The sequence below is a fragment of the Orbicella faveolata genome, unplaced genomic scaffold, assembly GCF_042242905.1.
Source record: "Orbicella faveolata isolate gen_17 unplaced genomic scaffold, um_ofav_v1 contig_35, whole genome shotgun sequence".
In the NCBI taxonomy this organism is placed as follows: Eukaryota; Metazoa; Cnidaria; class Anthozoa; order Scleractinia; family Merulinidae; genus Orbicella; species Orbicella faveolata.
In genome coordinates this window covers 10,794,433-10,812,651 of record NW_028301564.1, presented here as the reverse complement: position 1 = coordinate 10,812,651, position 18,219 = coordinate 10,794,433, and the positions used below count along the sequence as shown (strand labels likewise).

Genomic DNA, 18,219 nt, shown 5'->3' with positions numbered 1-18,219 from the left:
TACCCTAAATATATTGCTCGCTTAATGTTTTGTTCGTCTATGTAGAATCCATGCACGATCATGTGCTTATTTTCCATTCCTGGAATTCTTGATTTGGGACAATAATCTAGCAGACATGTCTCTAGAGTTACTTTGATGGCGCCTAGTCCCCATTCTGCTTGGACCTTGGCGAAGGTTCGTATCTCGTTACAAAGGTCTCTCCACGATTCACGTTCACGTCTCTCGATGAGAGACTGGGACTCTCGAAGGTGAATAATATAGGTCTGGATTTCATGGGGCAACCAATCCCAAAGGCTCTAGGACGAAGTAAATCGTGATCGCGGAAATTAAATTCTGGGATATTCCGTTCGTTGAACGTGACCGGTTTCGGTCTTTCCAACCATTCAGAAATTCTCATTTGTCTTTCAATTTCCATTTTCCACTCGAAGGCAAGTTGTGACTCAGCGAGTGAGATAATGTACACTTGGATCTCGGGTGGCAACCAATCCCAGTAACTCTATGAAAAGAAGGTGATGAACAAGGCGTGACAAAGATGTCGTCCGAGGTTGTAACCACAAAACACAACGAAACAAAATCTCAAGTCCAAACGAAGGTAAATCTCTATGGGAGGGGTGACTAGTCTCAGTTCCATGGTCAGTTGTCCAGGGTGGCCACGAACGCACTTAGTATACACAACGCGTGACAGATCTGACAGTACAACTTCTCTTTGATCACCCCCTTGTTCATCTGATCATCGAGTGCCTGGGTGTAGCAATCGTAATGAACGTAGTAACGACAGCACTTGGTACAAGCGCAGGTTTCGGTTCTAAGGATGACTTGCTCGCATAGGGTACACGTTATATTATCCATTATTCAGATACTCACTGCTTCCTCCTCTTCATGTTGGTCCATCTGTTGGTTCATCTCCTCGTCAGTGATCTCAGCCATGATCAGCGCTCGATACAAGTTTAAGAAAAAACTCAGAGTGCCGTGAACGGTTCGAGCCGATCGTTTTATACTTACGGTAAAACTGGATCCCAGGTTGCACTCGACCTTGGGTCCAGTCTCCGACCGTGAGGGGGTATGGTAGGGGATACCCCCTATCCCCTGGGTCTACTCTGTACACGTGATTTCGGCTTTTTCGTTTGATTGGTGCATGATTGACATAAAGCGAGGCGCACGCATTCGGCGTTTTTCAGTTTTTTTTGGACATGTCGACTGAACCTAGACGCAGCCGCCGCCTTGGAAGTCTGTCACCCGAAGAACAACCGAGACGAGTAGGTCTTCGTCGTCGTGCGCGATCACACGAAGATGAACCACCGAGACGTAGTCGTCGCCTTCGGGGTCAGATACCCGAAGAAACGCCGCTTCAACAATTGTGTTTTATTTGTCAGAGAGATATCCACGTTGATTCTCTGGCGATGTGCCAACGTACTCCTTGCTGCGGTGTGTTCATGCATCGACGTTGCTACCAGGAGATGGAGAGACGGGTTCGAACCTGCGGCAACTGCCGACGCGTGATCGACGAGGATGAGCCTGAGATCGTGTTGGAAACCGATGAGGAAATTGAGGAAGATGATAATGATGCCCCGTTAGGGTTTCCGTCAGGTGCGAATGGCTTAGTTAGATTCGAGAAAGAGTTGGAGCGATATCGTAGTGAGGATAGACCTAATCACTGTCATCACGAGGGATCGTATCTGTGGCATGAATTGCCGTATGACTTGGACCCTAACGTTTGGCAACGATATTATACCTTTCTCGGAAATTTCGTGACTCTGTTTCCGGATCGAGACCTGTACATTCATGGTTGTGTGCGTCTCCCCGTAGAACCGACCCGAGAGATCAGGGCTATTTTGTACCGTCTGTTCATATACAATACTCCTTATGAGAGGTATAACTTGATTCGAATTCAAAGGTTCAGACTCTTCTTTAGACGCGTAGAAGGACAAAGGGATATTGTTATTCAACAGCTCTGTCTATTACCTTTTCCGGGTGGTCCATCGCTTTACCAGGAGGACGGACTGTGGACCTGACACTGTTTTTCTTTTTTTTTTCGCAGTTGATGATCAACGCAGAATGATTCATGAGGACATTGGACATTTCAGAGACATTGGAAGACCCTTTGAGACGCACAATTCCTTGACGCGTTCGTGGAATCACTTGCCTTATCACCTTCCGGTCACGGTGTGGTTCCATTACTATCGCGAGTTGGAGGACTTTGTGCGAACCTCGGAGGGACAAAGTCCACTGTACATTCACGGCACCGTGTTCTTTCCCTTCCATATCATTTCGTACGATCACATACGCATGGAGGTGTATCGAATGTTTTATTTCAACACCCCTTATAGAGTGTACAATTTTGTATCCAGAATTAGGTTTAGGTTGTTATTCGTGTCTTCGTCGACGTTCGGGGACCAAATAAGGATCGAACGACTGTTTGTGAGATCGAGTGTATCGGATACTCTGTACCACAATGGCATGGCGTGTGAGACGTGAAGAAAAAAAGGCAAGAGACTTTTTTGAAACAACAAAAGTGTAATTTTTAATGATTACAATAACAATAAAAACTTGTTTTACAATTTCCAACGTTTCTTGGTTTGCATGATTTTCTTAACAATGCGTTCTGTCATGGTTTTACGTCCGGGTAATTTGTCGATGGCTTGGATCATCTTGGTGTCGGCTTTCCATTTGTCCTGTAAGTTCTTGGCCCTGGAATAGTCAATGTCGTGTTGTTTGGCCAGTCGGTCCAGACGATTGATCCCCGGGTCTCCTCGCGCTAGACGTTTCTTCAGTTTGGTACCAGGTCCCATGTACTGATAACCGGGCCAATGAAACTCGATCCCAGTCTTGCCCAACCATTTTTGGATGTCGATCCCATACCCTCGTTGACGACGACGACGGGTACTTCTCCTCGGGGGTGCCCTTTTCTTCTTAGGCCGAGTCATAGCTCAGTCCTTTTCTCCAGGGGTCGTCGAAATCGTCCCACCCTTCTTGTAACTTTTCTGCGGCTGTCTTCTTGGCCTTCTTGTACGTCTTTGCCTTGCCTTTGGGACTGTAACCACCGTCGTCGTCTATGTATTTTTCGGAGACACCGATGGATCTTAACAAGCCTTTTTGCGCTTCGGACAAGACTTTCTTTTTCAAACTACTCCCCTTTTTACTTGTGGATGGTTTGGGAGGAATGGGAGGTTTGGGAGTTTTAAGCTCCTTTTCAAGACCTGACGTGGAAGGTGTGGCGGCTTCTTGTTTGATGATCACGGGGGCTCGTGCTGCGGGTTCTTTGTTGACTCCCTTGAGGATCTGTTTCAACAGACTTTCGACGGGTGCGTCGGCCATGCCTTCGGGTTCTGTCGTTCCCTGGTACGAGATAGGACCGCTTTTACCCGTCCGTATACGTTTCACCAGTTTACTTTCTTCGCTTGCTATGGGTTTGGTCATCTTGACGGCCATGCTGTCGGGGATACGTTTGTCATTCAAGATGAGATGTTCTTCGGCGGCCAAACGTCCAGCTTTGTTCAACAAGGCATTCTGACTGATCTGACCCTTGTAATAATCTTGCAATCGCTTGAATTTTTGAACGGGCACCATCATGACTTCGTTCATACCTGACTCAAGGTCGTGTCAGGAAACTCGGACAATTCTCTCAAGGCCGTCTCGTAACAGTCTTGCCAGTACCGTATGGCTTCTTCTTTCTTTTCCAACTCGAGTTGAAGACTTTGAACGGTTTGCTTGCCTTTACCGCACTCCTTGCACAGGTTTGGCAAAAGTCACCGAACTTTAAAGCCATGTACTCTTGATACGGGGCGTGGTATCTCTTGTTCCAGTACTTGGACGAGTCTTTCCATTGGGCTTCGCGTCGATTGGCATCTTGCAACAACTGCACGAGTTTAGGAATGGTATTGGACTCTTCTTGGTATTTATCTCTCGGTGGGAAATTGGGTATGACGTCGATACCCTCGAGCGGGTAACCGTCTTCGTCGCGTCCTTTCACCGTACACAACATGCTCGAAAACAGCCGTGTAATCCGCTCCAGAACACAGCTCCGTTTTGACTCAGGAGATGTTCTCTTCGACGCTTGAGGGAGTTTCTACGTTTACCCACTTCACGCAAAACCTTTTTATGTCTTTTCAGTTTCCCATAAGTCGTTGCGTTGATGGGGATCCTCTTTTTCAGCAAATTGAGAACCATCTCGCTGATGGCGTTGACCTGATCTCTGTCGGCGTATTGCAACATCTGTTGACGTTTATTTCGATTGGCTTCTTTCAGGACGCGCGTCAAGAAATGACGTTGTCGTCGTAACCGCTTCATCGTTGACGTATGAGTCCAGGTGGATTGTCACCCTCTTTTTATCGTCTTGCTCGCCTCTTTCTTTGCATAAGGTCTGGCAATGCTTTCTTGGCTTTGTAACTGGCAGTGCCTGGCTTACCGAGTTTTTTTCTTCGCATGAGGGCTTCCAATGCTCTCACGTCTCTGCCAGTACCCGTCACGGCTCTTTTTCTACGTGTGGTTGCGGCTTCGAGTGCTTTCTTGGCACCGAAACCTCAGCTCCTGACGCGGCACCCAGCGCCACGGCTTTACCACCGGCTATCAGGGCGGGTAAGATAGCTGCCAGGGGAAAAATACCCCCTTTCTGTCTCTTCCTCTTCCTCCTTCGAGTCTTCATGGTGACGAGTGAGGTTGATTACGTCAATCCTCGTTCTTTTATGTCTTTTTTCACATGATAGAGCATCGGAACGATTCGCCCTTGCTATCAAACTTTTCGCCTCGTCTCATCCGTTCCAACATCCGTTTGGTATGTTTCGCTTCTTGTCTGGCTCTCAGGCTTCCGATGCCTTTGGTGATCCCCCAAGCCGCCTTGGGTAAACCCGCCACTACACTGAGAGCACCTTCTCCCCTTTGGTACCTTCTTCTTCTTTTGGTTGTGGTGGTGGTTTTACGTCTTTTTGAAGACGCTTTCTTTCTCTTTGACCTCTTGGGCATTCTGGTTCTGAATGAAGACTCTTCACGTGATTTTATTTTTTATAGTGGAACGTGATGAAATCGTATTTCGTAGTCTCGAACATATCGGTCGTAAGTGGGAGGTGTGAAATCCGTCACCACGTCATCCAACGTTTGCATCTTGGTCAAAAACCCATCCAATTCATCCACTCCACCAAGAGCGTAGTTCCTAAGTTCTGTCAGCGTCTTTTCGTAAGTCGTGTAAGCGAATTGGGCCATGTCCATCTTGAACGAATACTTCTTGAAATCGTTCCATCCTTTCAGTAAGGTGGCGAAAGCCGTCAATCCTACCACCGTGTACCCATCTTTCCACACGGATCCCAGGACGATACTCGCGGTCACGACCAGTAAGGCCAGTCCGTTGAGAATGGCATTACACAATTTGTAGTAACCAAACATCTGCCTTCGACACCACCAATACTTGTGGTAGAAAGCATACAATCCGTCCAAACGTTTCAGGGAATCCCATTCCACCACTGTGGTGAAAGGTTCATCCAATAGACGTACCGGCTTGCTCATGACAATTCCTCAACCAGTTCCAAATGTATTCTAACTTTCTTTCGGTACGTTCGATCCTTTTAGCTTGTTGCTCGTACTCCCAGATCTCGTCCTTGAACGCGGTTTCTACGGATTGGTTCAGGATATCCTGGACTTGTCTGTAACTATCGCACTCGTCCGCGATACGTTTCATGTCCTCGTGATCCATGCTGGTCTCGTCCCAGTAAGATCGAGAGCATCGGCATAGATGCAGGAAGTAGGGGAACCAGTTGACTTCACTCCTCAACATCTTGATTCGAATGGTTTTTTATCGGCGAGGTCGTCGTTTTTTCTTACGTCTCACAAGTCTTCGGACCCCGTGACCCACGCAAACCCCTGCAGCACCAATGGCAGCGGAGGTTCCAGCTCGGATTCCTGTTTTCAAGGCGCGTCCACCCAAAGCTTTGGCCAATCCGAAGGCAGCCCCTTTACCTATGGGTAACATCGTAGACAAGGCACTCGCAAGAGCACCGCCCCATTGCTTTCTCCTTTTCTGTCGACGACGGCGTCTTCTCATGTTGTTCTCAGTTACGTACACTGGTCGAATTGCGTGTTACGGTAGGACGTTGACCGTTTTTATAGGTAGTCGTGATCGTGTTAGTGGTCGTGATGCCCGCAATGCGACGACCCGCGGCCGTTTGTTGTTGTTGGCGCAAAATCTCTTCCAATTGTTGTTGCATCTGGGCTTGGTTGAGAACACGGGTGCCTCGCCTTCTTCGACCCGCTCGAGAAAGACCCGATCTCACCGACGAAGGCAGTGTGGAGTCACTGCTACTTCCGCCTCCGCCTCCGCCTCCGCCTCGACGTCGTCTTCCACCGCTACCACTAGCGCTGCTTCTTCTGCGGCTCCCGGCATCACTGGGGGACGTCGGCGTATTTTGACGAGGGACGCGTCTCGGTCGTTTCCCTCCTCGACTAGCTCGTGCCAAAGGTGTGGCGTCTGTCACTGTGGGTGAACGTCCTGCCATTCGACGCAACGAATTGGGCGTACCCACTCCAGTCGTGACGTTGGAGCGTGATGACCCCGAGCCAGCGCTACCGACACCCGCCGTGACATTGGCGCGCGGCGTGTCCGCGCCAGCGGTGCCTACTCCGACTGAGGCTCCTCGCAGGGGCGGTGTCGCCAGTGACGATCGCGGTGAAGGGGTGTTCAGGCTTAGACCCACGCCCGCTGCAGGCGGAACCGGAGTACTCGTTCTAACCGGTGACCCCAAAGGCGAATAATCGTTCAGAGCTGAGAAGTTGAAATCATCACTGTTGTAAGAGCTCATCTCTCCTGTTTCTTGCTATCTTCTCAGCGATTACTCTTTCGTTATGAATCAAATTCTCGAAATCCTCGTCGTTATATGCATTCACGATGGACCTTACTTGACGATAACTCGAACAGAGACAGATTTGTTTCACCGTCTCGTGATCCTCTTGAAAGGAATACATGCGTCGTAGCATGGCTATGCAACGTAGAATAAACGTAGGGAACCACTCGGCTTCGCTCCTCAACATGACGATGCCGCAAACTGATGGCATCGTACGAATCCTTCGTCTTTTAACACACGGCTGAGGACGCGTTGATCGTCCTGACTGGCCGGATGAAGATCCAATAGCATGTAACCGTAAGGTCGATCGGTGACCTTTCGAAACGTGTCCAACACCTCCTGCCATTGCGTGGGAAACGATTGCGTAATAGATTTCGTATCCCCAACTGATCCCGAGGGTTCTTGAAGGCCGCGATGTAATGAGCGTTTCTGGAAATGGTCTTGGCGAATTTTCCGTTGAGGAATAGATCCTGGCACAAGTAAATCACTGTAATGTTCCGGTGATGCGAATGTTTGGTGAAGAGATCCAATACGCGCTTGTCGTTACCACCCTCGTCCATCAGATCGTCCATGACCAAAACACCCCCTCCAGGAAACCATCGGGGTAACTGTTCGCTGTCGGGGATGCCTTCGTGAAACTTGACCCCTCCCTTCTTGAGCTTTTGGAAACCATCTTGCCACGATCCGTAGCAGTAACGAATACTCTTCGGTGGTTCTTGGAACAAGTCTCCGTTCTCCAAGAGCAGTTTGGTGGTAAAAAACGTCTTACCACAGGCAGACGGACCCGCTATCATCAAACTCGACGGAGTGTGAAATTGAAACGCTTTGCGTCGTTCCATGATCTTGAAATGGTCAATGGTCTCGAGACGCTCCGTTTTTATCCAAACAACTTGGCCATGGGGGTCTTGACGGCCGGGATGCGTCTCAATAGACTCAAGAGGGTGACCCTACGATTGAAACAGATAGGTTTTTTGGCTCGACTCTTGGCAGTCGCTCTCTGGCGTTTCGCGAATTTCTGCACTTGGAATTTCTTGGCGTACCACTGTTTTCCCCTCTTGATCTTGGCGATGGCTCTCCTGGCAGCGGCTCTCTTGGTACGCGCTGTCTTAGTGGGCGCTGATCTCTTTCGAGGTTTCTTCGCGAATTTACTCAAATCTCCGAACTTGTCTTCGTACCAATGCCTCTTTTTCATTCTTCTTTTCCTATCTTCTTTCTCGGAAACTCTCGGCATGGTTGGCGCTCTCTTGCGTTTCCTGCGCGTTGTCACCGTGGTCGGTAACGCGCCGGTGTTAAGGACACTGTGTTTCGCGTTGTACTCGTCTTGAAGTCTCTGAGGACTGTTGATCAAGGCTCTGTAGAGCTCTTGAAGTTCAGCGTTCATGGCAAGTGAATGAGCAAGTTAGTTTCTACCGCACCTTTTATGCACTCGTAAAGTGATGGTGTAAGAACCACGCAACATCTTTTCAAAAATGAACACTTTTTTTTATTCGAACAGCTTACTTTAACAAATGACGCACTCCTCTGGAGGAACCGCACGTGTCCTGGTGACACGGGGTTTTACAAATCTTGCGCCAGGCCAACTCGTCCACGATCAAACGTTTCAACATCTGTCCTACTTTACGATCGTTCTCTACAAACTCGTTTTTCCTAAAACGACTCAAGAACGCGTTCATGTCCCGACCTTCGGCTCGGTCGATCAGGAACATCAGGGCGTAGCCGCCGCAACTCTGACTGAAAAGGGACTGTAGACTCTTGCCGTTGCGAATATGGTACTTGAAATGACGGTACAACCATTCTTGGAGCGGCTCGGCGGTTCCATACGCGTCCAACGGCAGGCCGTAACTGTCCAGGATCTCGCACTTGTCCTTGTCGGCCCACAAGGCGATCCAATGCACGCCCGTTTTATCGTGAGGATCCGTGTTCACGATGTAAGCGGTCGGACCTTCTTGGGGGAGTGTCTTGGGAAGACGATCGCAAGGTACCGTGCCGTAAAAAACACAGCGTAGTGACGGATTCGTTCGGGCCAAATGATCCAATTGTAAATTATTCAAGGCTACTTTCTCCATGTTTTTCTTTTTCTCATTGGTACACGTCGTAGATGACGACTCTGTTCTCGTTGATCTCCAGCAAGTTCTCGAATTCGCCGTACAACAAGATGGTCAGGTTTGATCCTGGGTTAGCTCCAAAATCGATCACCAGACGCAGCTCACCTTCCTGCTTGGGGTTCAACACCGGACTGTCCAAACATCCATTGGCTGTGTTGTCAAATACAAACATGTTGCATCTCTTTCCGTGCCCCCAGTTCTCTTTTCGGACCATGTTTCCTTTTCCCCTGCACAAAGTTCCTGAGGCTTGGAGGAATCTGTGGTAGCCTCTCAGATCTTTACTGTCATCATCGTGTTTGAGCTCCAAGGTCTCGTAGGGGTACTCTTCACCTCTCACCAATTGTTTGATGGAAGCGAGATTGAATTTTTCAAAAGTGAACGGATTGACCGTGACAGTTCCATTGAAGGCTGTTTGTTTCATGAACAAAACCACCAACCGATTAGGTAGCTTATTGTGGAAAGGATTGCTGCACTCAAAATGACGATTGTCATTGGGATGAGAGTAGGTTCGAATTTCACCTCTCACCGTGAGGTAAGTGGCCACTCTTCCACCTTTCATGCTGGACATGATTTCTCGGTACACCGAGGGAGTCACTCTCACTTGAGACAGGAACAATCTCACATTCACGTCGGCTTCAGTCAGTCTGAGAGTATCGGCACCGGCCCATTGGACTGTCCACAGAGCTGGGGCATTGAAGTACATGTCGATCTGGATCTGCACGCCAGGTACCAGTAACTTGCTGAGATGAAACACTTCCAGGTAAGGTTTGAACCTCAAGGTCACTCTCTTTCCACCAAAAAACTGAATTCGACTTTGAACCATGTTCTTGAGATCTTGGGGTAATTCGTCATAATCGTTGTGAGCCGGATCCAACTTATTGGCTGTCATCACATCCGCGTCTCCGGGACTGGGTACACTGAGACAATTGTACCAACCATGGGGTTTAAGGATAGATTTACCGTCGTCTCGGTCGTGGTTCAACAGCGCTTCTATGTAGGCTTTGTAGTGGTAAGTATCGGTCTGGGGGCTTATGAGAGTGGATTCAATCTCACATTGATCTGTTTGAAGAGTGTGTGGGCCAGATTGTTGGCAAGTCCGACTAGAGTCGCTTGCGCTAGATTGCCTCCTCCACCTGTCTTAATGGCCAACTCCACTTCGAAGAAACTCTCGTTCAGGTCGATAAAGTCTTCTTGAGGATCGACTTGGAAGGTCACTGGATTGATCCCAGTATTGAACGGGTTGATTCTCACCGAACGACGAGACGACATGCTTACATCCGTTGGAGGGGTGCGGAACATGTTCAGGCGAGGGTTACGTACCCCCGCCGACCTGGCATGAGCCACAATGTCCGTCATCGTCTACGTCTTCGTCACCCTCTCCTTCTCAGTGCGGACTGCACCGAACGATAGTTTGGAAGTTTTGATCGTGTTGGGAAGATCGAACCGCCTTTATACGTTCGTCGTATTGGGATACGTCTCACGCGCCTCGAGTAAATGGGAATCATACTCCAAATAGGTCTTTTCTTACTCTTTTGGACAACGCGCGTTTGATCTCTTGCGTCGCTTTACGTTTCACGGCTCGGGTCGCTCCTCTCTTGACCCCAGCGAGTCCACCTCTCCAATTGGGCTTTCCTCCTTTGCCGCCCGCATTTAAACCTTTCACACCCTCCATGGCCGTCTCGGTCATAACGTCTCTTAGAATGCCGGGACCTCGTTTCTTGACACCTCTCCAAGCCGCACCGAATCCGTCTCCAGATTGATTAATTTTATCGGGATGAAATCGTACTAGCGTTCCACCGATCATGATTTCTTAAAGTGTAACGTCAAGATCGTATTGCCAGCTCCAAATGTCACCAGTTCTCCAGTTGTCTCAGCCACTTGAACCTCTATAATGTCTAGGACGTCTTTGCGCACGCGAATATATTGAATGTGATAAGGCTCGAAATACTGAACACCAGCACCTCTTCGAATCAAGTTGACCTCTCTCAGTAAATCCGTGACTTGATTCCCCACCACGCTACTTCCTCCCACGTCGGAGTAGACGAACAAGGAACGCGAACTGCTTCCCACCACCACCTCGAAAGCCTTGTTCAGGTTCAGAAATCGCCAATTGCAATTGATGCCGAGTTGTAAATAACCTTGTCCATTTGAGTATACGGAGACCGCCCAAAAAACAGATATTCCATCCTTGTCTTTTATGTCCGGATGGAGAAGCATGTAACCAATCTCAGGAATTTCATCTTTGAAGAATTCCATCTGCAAGTTAGGTCCCAGTTCGTAACCACTTCCAATCTTCTTGATCCATCCCATTCTCTCAGTCAGTTCAGTATTGATGTGTAATGCCGGAAAGTCTATGCTCTGAGGACGAAGTGTGTTTTCGTTGTCCGTGACCAATTCATCACCTTCCCACTTGAACTTGATGTAGGCTCTTTTACCATCATTCGTGACATATTTTGCCCCCATTTTGGGTCCCGAATTATTAAAGATGCGTCGTTTCTCGAAATAGGCGATCATGGACTTCATGAATCCAACTCCATCCACGTTGTAGAACACATCTTTGATATCATCCGTATCGAAGTAAGCTGATCCCACCGTATATCTAGAGGAAACTTCTATCCGTCGCCATGCGTAATAGTGACTTTATCCTTATAGGTGGACAAGGAAGGAAGCGTCACGTGAGCATCCGGCATGGCGATGCTGCTCAATCCCACTTTCCATCCTCCGCCTCCATCCAGGCGTATGAGATGAGGTAACCTGATCTTGAAATGGTTCGATTTGTTCTCGGGAAACTCGCTCTTACTACTGTGACTGGGTAAACTGACGTAAAAATCACTCATCCTTTTTTGAAATGCAACGTGATCGTGGTCACACCCGAAGCAAAGTTCACCAGTTGTCCGTCGTTCTCAGACACTTGCGTCTCGACAATGTCCAAGACGGCCGTGCGCACCGGTAGATATAGGATGTGTCTCGGTTGAAGGTCGACCACCTCCGGATCGTAACGAACTTGTTTCAACAGATCCGTGACTTGATTTCCCGTCACCATACTCTGTCCCACATTCGAATACACGAACAAGGAACGACGATTGTGACCAAACGCTTCTTGGTAACTACGATCCAGGTCCGTGAAAACCCAATTGATGTAACAACTCAGATGTAATGCGTCCGGGTCGATCTTGTAAAAAATCTCATCCCCGTCATTCTGTGGTATGATCAAATCCATGGCCGTGGGTACGACTTCCGTGGGAAATTCTTTTCTCAAGTTGGGTCCCAAGACGTAACCCGGTTGTCCGTTTTGCAACTTTCCCATATTGACCCATTTCATCTTCTTGGCCAATTCGATCCCAATGGACATCTTCGGATACCTAGCCTTACCATTGATCTGGAGGGTGGTGCACGTTCTCGAGTTGTCGACGACGCATTCTCCATTCTCGGCCCGATGCATGATCGTGTAGAACATTTCGGTGGGATCGTCGAGTTTGCTCTTTTTCTTGAACATTTGCAAGTCGTACACCGTTTGATCCCTCACACTCCACATGTATCGATCTCGTATCATGTTCATGAACTCGGTACCAGTCCTAGGCGTGAATTCCAAATCCCCTTCTTTGATCCGGACCATGTCTTCCGAGTGGAGGTTGAGTTTTGGGTCTATCAACTCGTTCCACCAGATTTCAAACAGAAGAGAATCTTTCAAGCCCATCTTACGCACAGCGGACGGAAAAGAGAGGTCGCTGATACCCACTTTCCATCCCGACTCTCTCAACTGTAACGGGTTCGGCAAACGATTCTTGAAACTGTTGGCCTTGTTGTCCGGGAACTCGCTCGTGCTGGCATTGCTCAGCAACTGCACGGTAAAGTCATCGGGAGACTCATTCATCCTTAAAGTGTAATGTCACCGAGGTCACGCCCGATTTAAAGTCAACCAGTCTTCCGTCGTTCTCGGCCAATTGCACCTCCACTATATCCAAAACATTGCTGCGTACAGGTTTATATTGAATCTGAGTCGGTTCGTACGTCGTCTTGATAGGGTCGTGGGGTACTTCTCTCAATAGGTCCGTCACTCGATTCCCAGTGATCGTGCTACGACCTACATTCGAATACAAGTACATGGGACTGCGAGGAGGAGGGAGATCCGGATGGACGATGACTCCACGATAGACCTTGGCGTATTCCTCGTCCAGGTAACTGAAGCGCCAGTTGCAATAGGGACTGAGCTGTAACACCCCGTTGCTGGCCAAATTCCAAAAGTTATGAGTGCGAGTGGCGTCGTGGTTGCTCCAGTCTTTCTTGAAATCAGCCGGGACGGTATCGTTTTGGAACATCTTGATCATATTCATGTTCAAGTGAACGGAGTAATACGATTCCTCGTTAATCAAACCCAACGTCTTGACCAGTTTAGAACCAAAATACACTCTGGGACGTTGTCTGTCTCCGGACTCGTCGAGGAACGTGTCGGTGTTGTCCAGAATCAAATCATTCCCCTCTCATCTGAACACGAAGTAGTATTTTTTTCCGTCCGCGCTCGTAGACTTTCGTTCGCGCGATCCATATAATGATACATTCGTTCGTGAAAACGATTGATGAGGTATTGCATGAGAGATCTACCACTCGTCACTTTGTGTCGGTCACGGTTCAGTTCCTTCGCGGTGACGTAAAATGGTACGCGGTATCGACCCGGACGCCACGTAAACCCATCGGATTGCAAGATGAACGTTTCAATGGTCCACTCAATACCGAACACATAATCGTCATCGTCAAAGTCGTGCGCTTGAGGGACTGGTACTTGATGCGGTCTTGACGGTGGTATCGGGTAAGAAACGCCCGCCAATCTCACTTTCCATTCCTTGTCGGATTCAAACATGAGCGGGTAAGGCAGACGATTCTTGAAACTGTTGGCCTTGTTGTCCGGGAACTCGCTCGTGCTGGCGTTGCTCAGCAACTGCACGTAAAAGTCTTTCATTTTTTCGTCTTTTTCACGAACACGTCTTTTTTATCCACCCAACTGTCGTACTTGACTGGCCAACCTTTCCAACGCACCAAGACTTTATTCCCTTTTCGTTTGACGATCTTGTCGATACGGAACAGATCGTCGTCTTCCACGGTCACCCTTTGCAAATATTGCGCGTAAAACGTGCCTTCGACCGACGTCCCATCCCATTCTTCCACTTTGTACGTGAGAACCTTACCAGGACGCACCCTACGTATCACAAACACCTCTTCGGTCCAACCTGGTAAATACCCCTTCTTGAACTGTCTGAACTTCTTGTTCAGTCTCACACGATCCCCGACTTTGAGTTGAGGTTTTCTTGATTTTTTCCTTTTTTATTTCCGTAAAGAGTCTCCCACACGTCCTCGCTATTGTCTAAAGTCACTTGATCTGGAGCCATCTTGATACTGAGATGATACGATCGATTGTACCCTTTGACCAAATCTTGTAACACGGGTACAAACTTCAACGTATTCTGCACGGTGAAGTACCGGTACAAACGTTCTTTCAAGGTCCGATTGAACCGTTCCACCACACTGGCTTTCGTATCCCCACGGGTCGAAAAATGATGAATGCCTTTCTGTTTCATCAAATCCTGAAATGTCTTGTTGTAGAATTCCTTCCCGTCGTCCGTCTGAAGATTGATGGGTTTTCTACCTCCTTTCAAGATCTTAGCCATGGCCTCCGTCACCGCTTTACCCGTCTTGCACTTCAAGGGTTGGACCCAGGCGTGCTTGGAAAACAAGTCCACCACCGTCAAGAGATAACGGTACCCTCGATTGTACTTGGCGATATTGATCACCTCGATCAAGTCGGCCGTCCACTGTTCGTCGATTCCGAACACCACGACCGGTACCGTGGGAAAACGACGACGTCTGGGTTTGTGCAACGAGTACCCCAAATCCCGTTGCAAGACCTCGCGAGTACGTCGTACCGAGATCTTATTGGCCTTGGCGAATCGCGTCAGACCACCCAGACTACCGGGTCTGGAAGGATCACGATACCGTCCCAGTAACGTCCCGGTCGAAAGCTTCTTTTGACTTTTTCTCTTCTTCATAATCACCAAAGTTTGTAAACGCACTGTCTCCACAACTCGAAACGTTGCTCACGTACATCGAGATACTTCTTAAATGAATCGGGTTGCTGTTTCAACCACAAGATATAAGCGACAAAACGCATCACGTTGGGTTCGACGTCGGTATAGTCAAATACCTCCAAGGGCGATTCACTGAAAGTGTCGGGGATGGGTTCACCTTCACCGTATCGCGCATAGACTCTAGCGCACTTGGAACACAAGGCGATCCAACTCCATCGCTCGGCCATGGTCGCGCACACTCTCGAGATCAACCAACTCAATGCTTGAAACATAATGATTCTACCCAATTTTTATTTCAACTTTCTTATATGTACAAAAACGTCGTGCCTGATTGGTTCTTACGAAAAAACAAATCTGATTGGCTATCGAAAAGAAGGCGAAAGACTACTGATCATTACACACTTCTCCATCCTCCTCGGATGTGAATCCTGACGTGTTGTCAGGCAGTTCCATGTTCTTACATTCTTGGCGATACTCCTCATCATAGTCCTCCTCGAAGGAATCCATGGCATAATATCTACAATTTCTCCAAAAACAATCCCCTTTACCTGGTCTCCATTTCAGGGCTTCCTCTTCATCTCCCTTCACATAAAATGCCTGACGCATACTCTCTTTACAAACACCAGAGAGTTCACCCTCGTCAGCGTTAATGGCATGAAAGAAAGACCGATCCTTCCATAAATCACGCTGACACATGATATCATTGATCAACTCTTCCAACTTCAGACAAGTTTCCTTGTGATGTCAGTAACGACTTCACCCTGGGACTCTCGTCTGCCTCCAACACCCGTCGTGATATGTCACGAGCGAACCGCAAGGGTTCAAACAGATCGCGGATGGCCTCACTCATCATGTACGTGATGTTATCGGTGGCAATCAAACAGGAACGCTCTGCGTCCAGGGTAGGATCCCGACTATGAACAAATCTGAAGTCGTTAAAGCCCTTTCTATACAGCACACGACACCACTCACCACAGAACAGATACACCCATTCATTCTTCTTCATTAACTCCAAAATCGTACCACCCCAGTCAGGACGACGTCTCATCAAGAGATCAAAAGACCACGTACATTCGGGTATTTTCCCTAACGGTTCGAAGAGATTGTCAAAAATGTACACGTTCACTTTCGCGTTCGTAATGGCATCGAGATCTCTCAAAGTTTCTACCTTCTCATCCACAGTCTGCCTCACTAGTTCCCGAATCTGGTTAGAGTTGCTGTAGTAAGTCATCTGACCTCGTTAAACTTCTTTCTTCCTAGATCCGACAAATCAGGATGGTGCTTTGGGTCGCCCCAGTCAGTCAGGTGTCTTTGAAGCCTATAGTACAAAGGGGAGACAACGTGCAATTCTAAGTCAAATAGCTTCACATGTAACGGTCTTTCGCCTTCTTCGATTTCCTCCAAAACGTCAGAGGGTCGATTCAAAATTCGTCTCAAATCTTGCACGATCTCTACCACGTCTCTATCATTCATAGGCCTTAGGTCATCACTTCACCACGAGCAAGTCGAGAATGATTCAACTCGACAAGCGTGCTCCTTTTATACCCGCGGCGCACCTCCACTTTCACTCAGTACACGTACTTTCACTGATCACGCGCCATTTTTTTACTCCGACAATCAGAATGAAGACCATCACATGATCCCATCACACGACACGTCTCTGATTGGGTAACCAACCGTCTATAAAGTCGAACCACGCATTCCATCACGAGTCATTTCGCAGGCGTCATGGATTCACTCGTCGAACCCGATAAGAAAAGAAAATCATCCAAAAAGAAGGAGGCTCGTAAGAAACTGAAACTGGTCATCCCCAAGAGAGGAGAAGAAGGAGGTAAACTACTACAATCCACCTTAGATAGATGGCTATTCAAAAAACCTCGTTCCAGACTACGTTTCAAAGAACGCGTCCTCCTCAAAGAGATCACACCGAACTCTGTCAGTTGGACCACCGTACCTCTCAAAGGCTTCTCACAACCCTGGAGCGCCTTTTCAATCAAACGTCAAGAAGTCAAAAGCGAAATGAAATGTAACCATCGACGTCGAAGACTAAGACTGACCCCCAAAAACGTGCGAAAAACCAGACACATCCTAGAAACCATGCTACGAGAAAACACCTTGTTGGGATACTAACTCATCTCTATTTCCTCATAGACTCAAAGCTACCGGCCCTTCAAGGCGGATGCCTGACAGTGCTAGAAGAATCACCTCCAATCGTCATTCAATCCATGTCACGGATAGGACTCGAGAAATTCGAGAAAGACAACGTCGTAGAATTACCACCTGAAGTGGACGACAAAGGAGAATTCCCCGAAGTACAAGTGTTGCAGGAATTCGACCCCGATCAGTTCCTGAACCAACTGAAAACACAAGATCACACCTGCCCGCGTTGTATGGTACCCATGAAATTTGGAAGTGTGCAAACCCCCGACTGTAGCACCTGGGAGTATTACCGATGCCCCTCTTCCAGATTCTTCACCAAGTGTTATGTGACCTGTGGTGCTAGTGAAGTGAATGCCTACCTGAAACGCGTCGACGAACAGACCCACCCCTGCTACAAAACCATCGACCCAGCTCGTTTCCGATGTCTATGCAACAAGTCCCTGGTCTTAGCCACCTCCCACTCCGATGCCAACCCAGACAGGCTCTATCTCAAGTGTCCCAAGCGCACCTGCAAGTTCTTTCAATGGATCAACGAACCCCCACGTGGGGTCGCCGAAGCTAAACTGATCAATGGACAGAACCCAAACTAAGAAAGAGACACAGACACAGTTTTTTAAAAAACACACTCTGATTTTTTAATTCACATTTTTTTCTACATGTTTGGTAATTTAACTTCTGCATCGATCATCGATCGCATTGTGTTCTGGTTGCATTGGTTAAAAACGCTATAATAAAAGTTTATGACATTCATGTATCGTTTCACCGTGTTCTTTTGTCTCTTAGTCCAGTGAGTGTGGAAAGGCTCAAATTGATAACACAACATAAGTCTGTGAAATGTCACTCTGTCCACTGGCGGCTTCACTTTAAGGTCCCACACAATGTTCCTTCGAATGGCCAGGATCGCATTGAACAACGTTCTACCAAACACCTTCTCTATGATGCGGTACTTGCGCTGGCTTCGGGTCTAGTTCTCGCGCTGCTCATCCATGAAGAAGAGGATCTGGTGCAACATCACCTCGAGCTGACTAGAATCCTTGAACCGTATAA

The 18,219-nt window shown here is 48.1% G+C and overlaps 4 protein-coding genes and 1 pseudogene across 4 annotated transcripts; 1 reads left to right on the top strand and 4 right to left on the bottom strand.

Annotated features, from left to right (window-relative positions):
• Nucleotides 1-1,176: 1,176 nt before the first annotated feature.
• On the top strand, nucleotides 1,177-2,475 carry LOC149103222 (uncharacterized). The gene has a single exon (XM_089273235.1). It carries the CDS (start codon nucleotides 1,191-1,193, stop codon nucleotides 2,010-2,012), a length of 822 nt encoding a protein of 273 aa, XP_089129361.1. The 5' UTR covers nucleotides 1,177-1,190; the 3' UTR covers nucleotides 2,013-2,475.
• Nucleotides 2,476-4,337: 1,862 nt separating this feature from the next.
• Nucleotides 4,338-6,308, bottom strand: LOC110054629 (uncharacterized). The gene has a single exon (XM_089273240.1). The coding sequence runs from the start codon at nucleotides 5,494-5,496 to the stop codon at nucleotides 4,999-5,001; it is 498 nt and encodes a 165-aa protein (XP_089129366.1). The 5' UTR covers nucleotides 5,497-6,308; the 3' UTR covers nucleotides 4,338-4,998.
• Nucleotides 6,309-8,894: 2,586 nt separating this feature from the next.
• LOC149103221 (uncharacterized) lies at nucleotides 8,895-9,959 on the bottom strand. The gene has a single exon (XM_089273234.1). The coding sequence runs from the start codon at nucleotides 9,819-9,821 to the stop codon at nucleotides 8,907-8,909; it is 915 nt and encodes a 304-aa protein (XP_089129360.1). The 5' UTR covers nucleotides 9,822-9,959; the 3' UTR covers nucleotides 8,895-8,906.
• A 1,676-nt stretch (nucleotides 9,960-11,635) lies between these two features.
• On the bottom strand, nucleotides 11,636-12,485 carry LOC149103220 (uncharacterized). Its single transcript, XM_089273237.1, has one exon. It carries the CDS (start codon nucleotides 12,483-12,485, stop codon nucleotides 11,766-11,768), a length of 720 nt encoding a protein of 239 aa, XP_089129363.1. The 3' UTR covers nucleotides 11,636-11,765.
• Nucleotides 12,486-12,745: 260 nt separating this feature from the next.
• Nucleotides 12,746-13,907, bottom strand: LOC110060138 (uncharacterized; annotated as a pseudogene).
• Nucleotides 13,908-18,219: the final 4,312 nt, after the last annotated feature.

What these genes read in the sequence shown, in the direction of transcription:
- LOC149103222 (XM_089273235.1), top strand. Translation starts at nt 1,191, where the DNA reads ATGTCGACTGAACCTAGACGCAGCCGCCGCCTTGGAAGTCTGTCACCC.
- LOC110054629 (XM_089273240.1), bottom strand. Translation starts at nt 5,496, where the DNA reads ATGAGCAAGCCGGTACGTCTATTGGATGAACCTTTCACCACAGTGGTG.
- LOC149103221 (XM_089273234.1), bottom strand. Translation starts at nt 9,821, where the DNA reads ATGACAGCCAATAAGTTGGATCCGGCTCACAACGATTATGACGAATTA.
- LOC149103220 (XM_089273237.1), bottom strand. Translation starts at nt 12,485, where the DNA reads ATGATACGAGATCGATACATGTGGAGTGTGAGGGATCAAACGGTGTAC.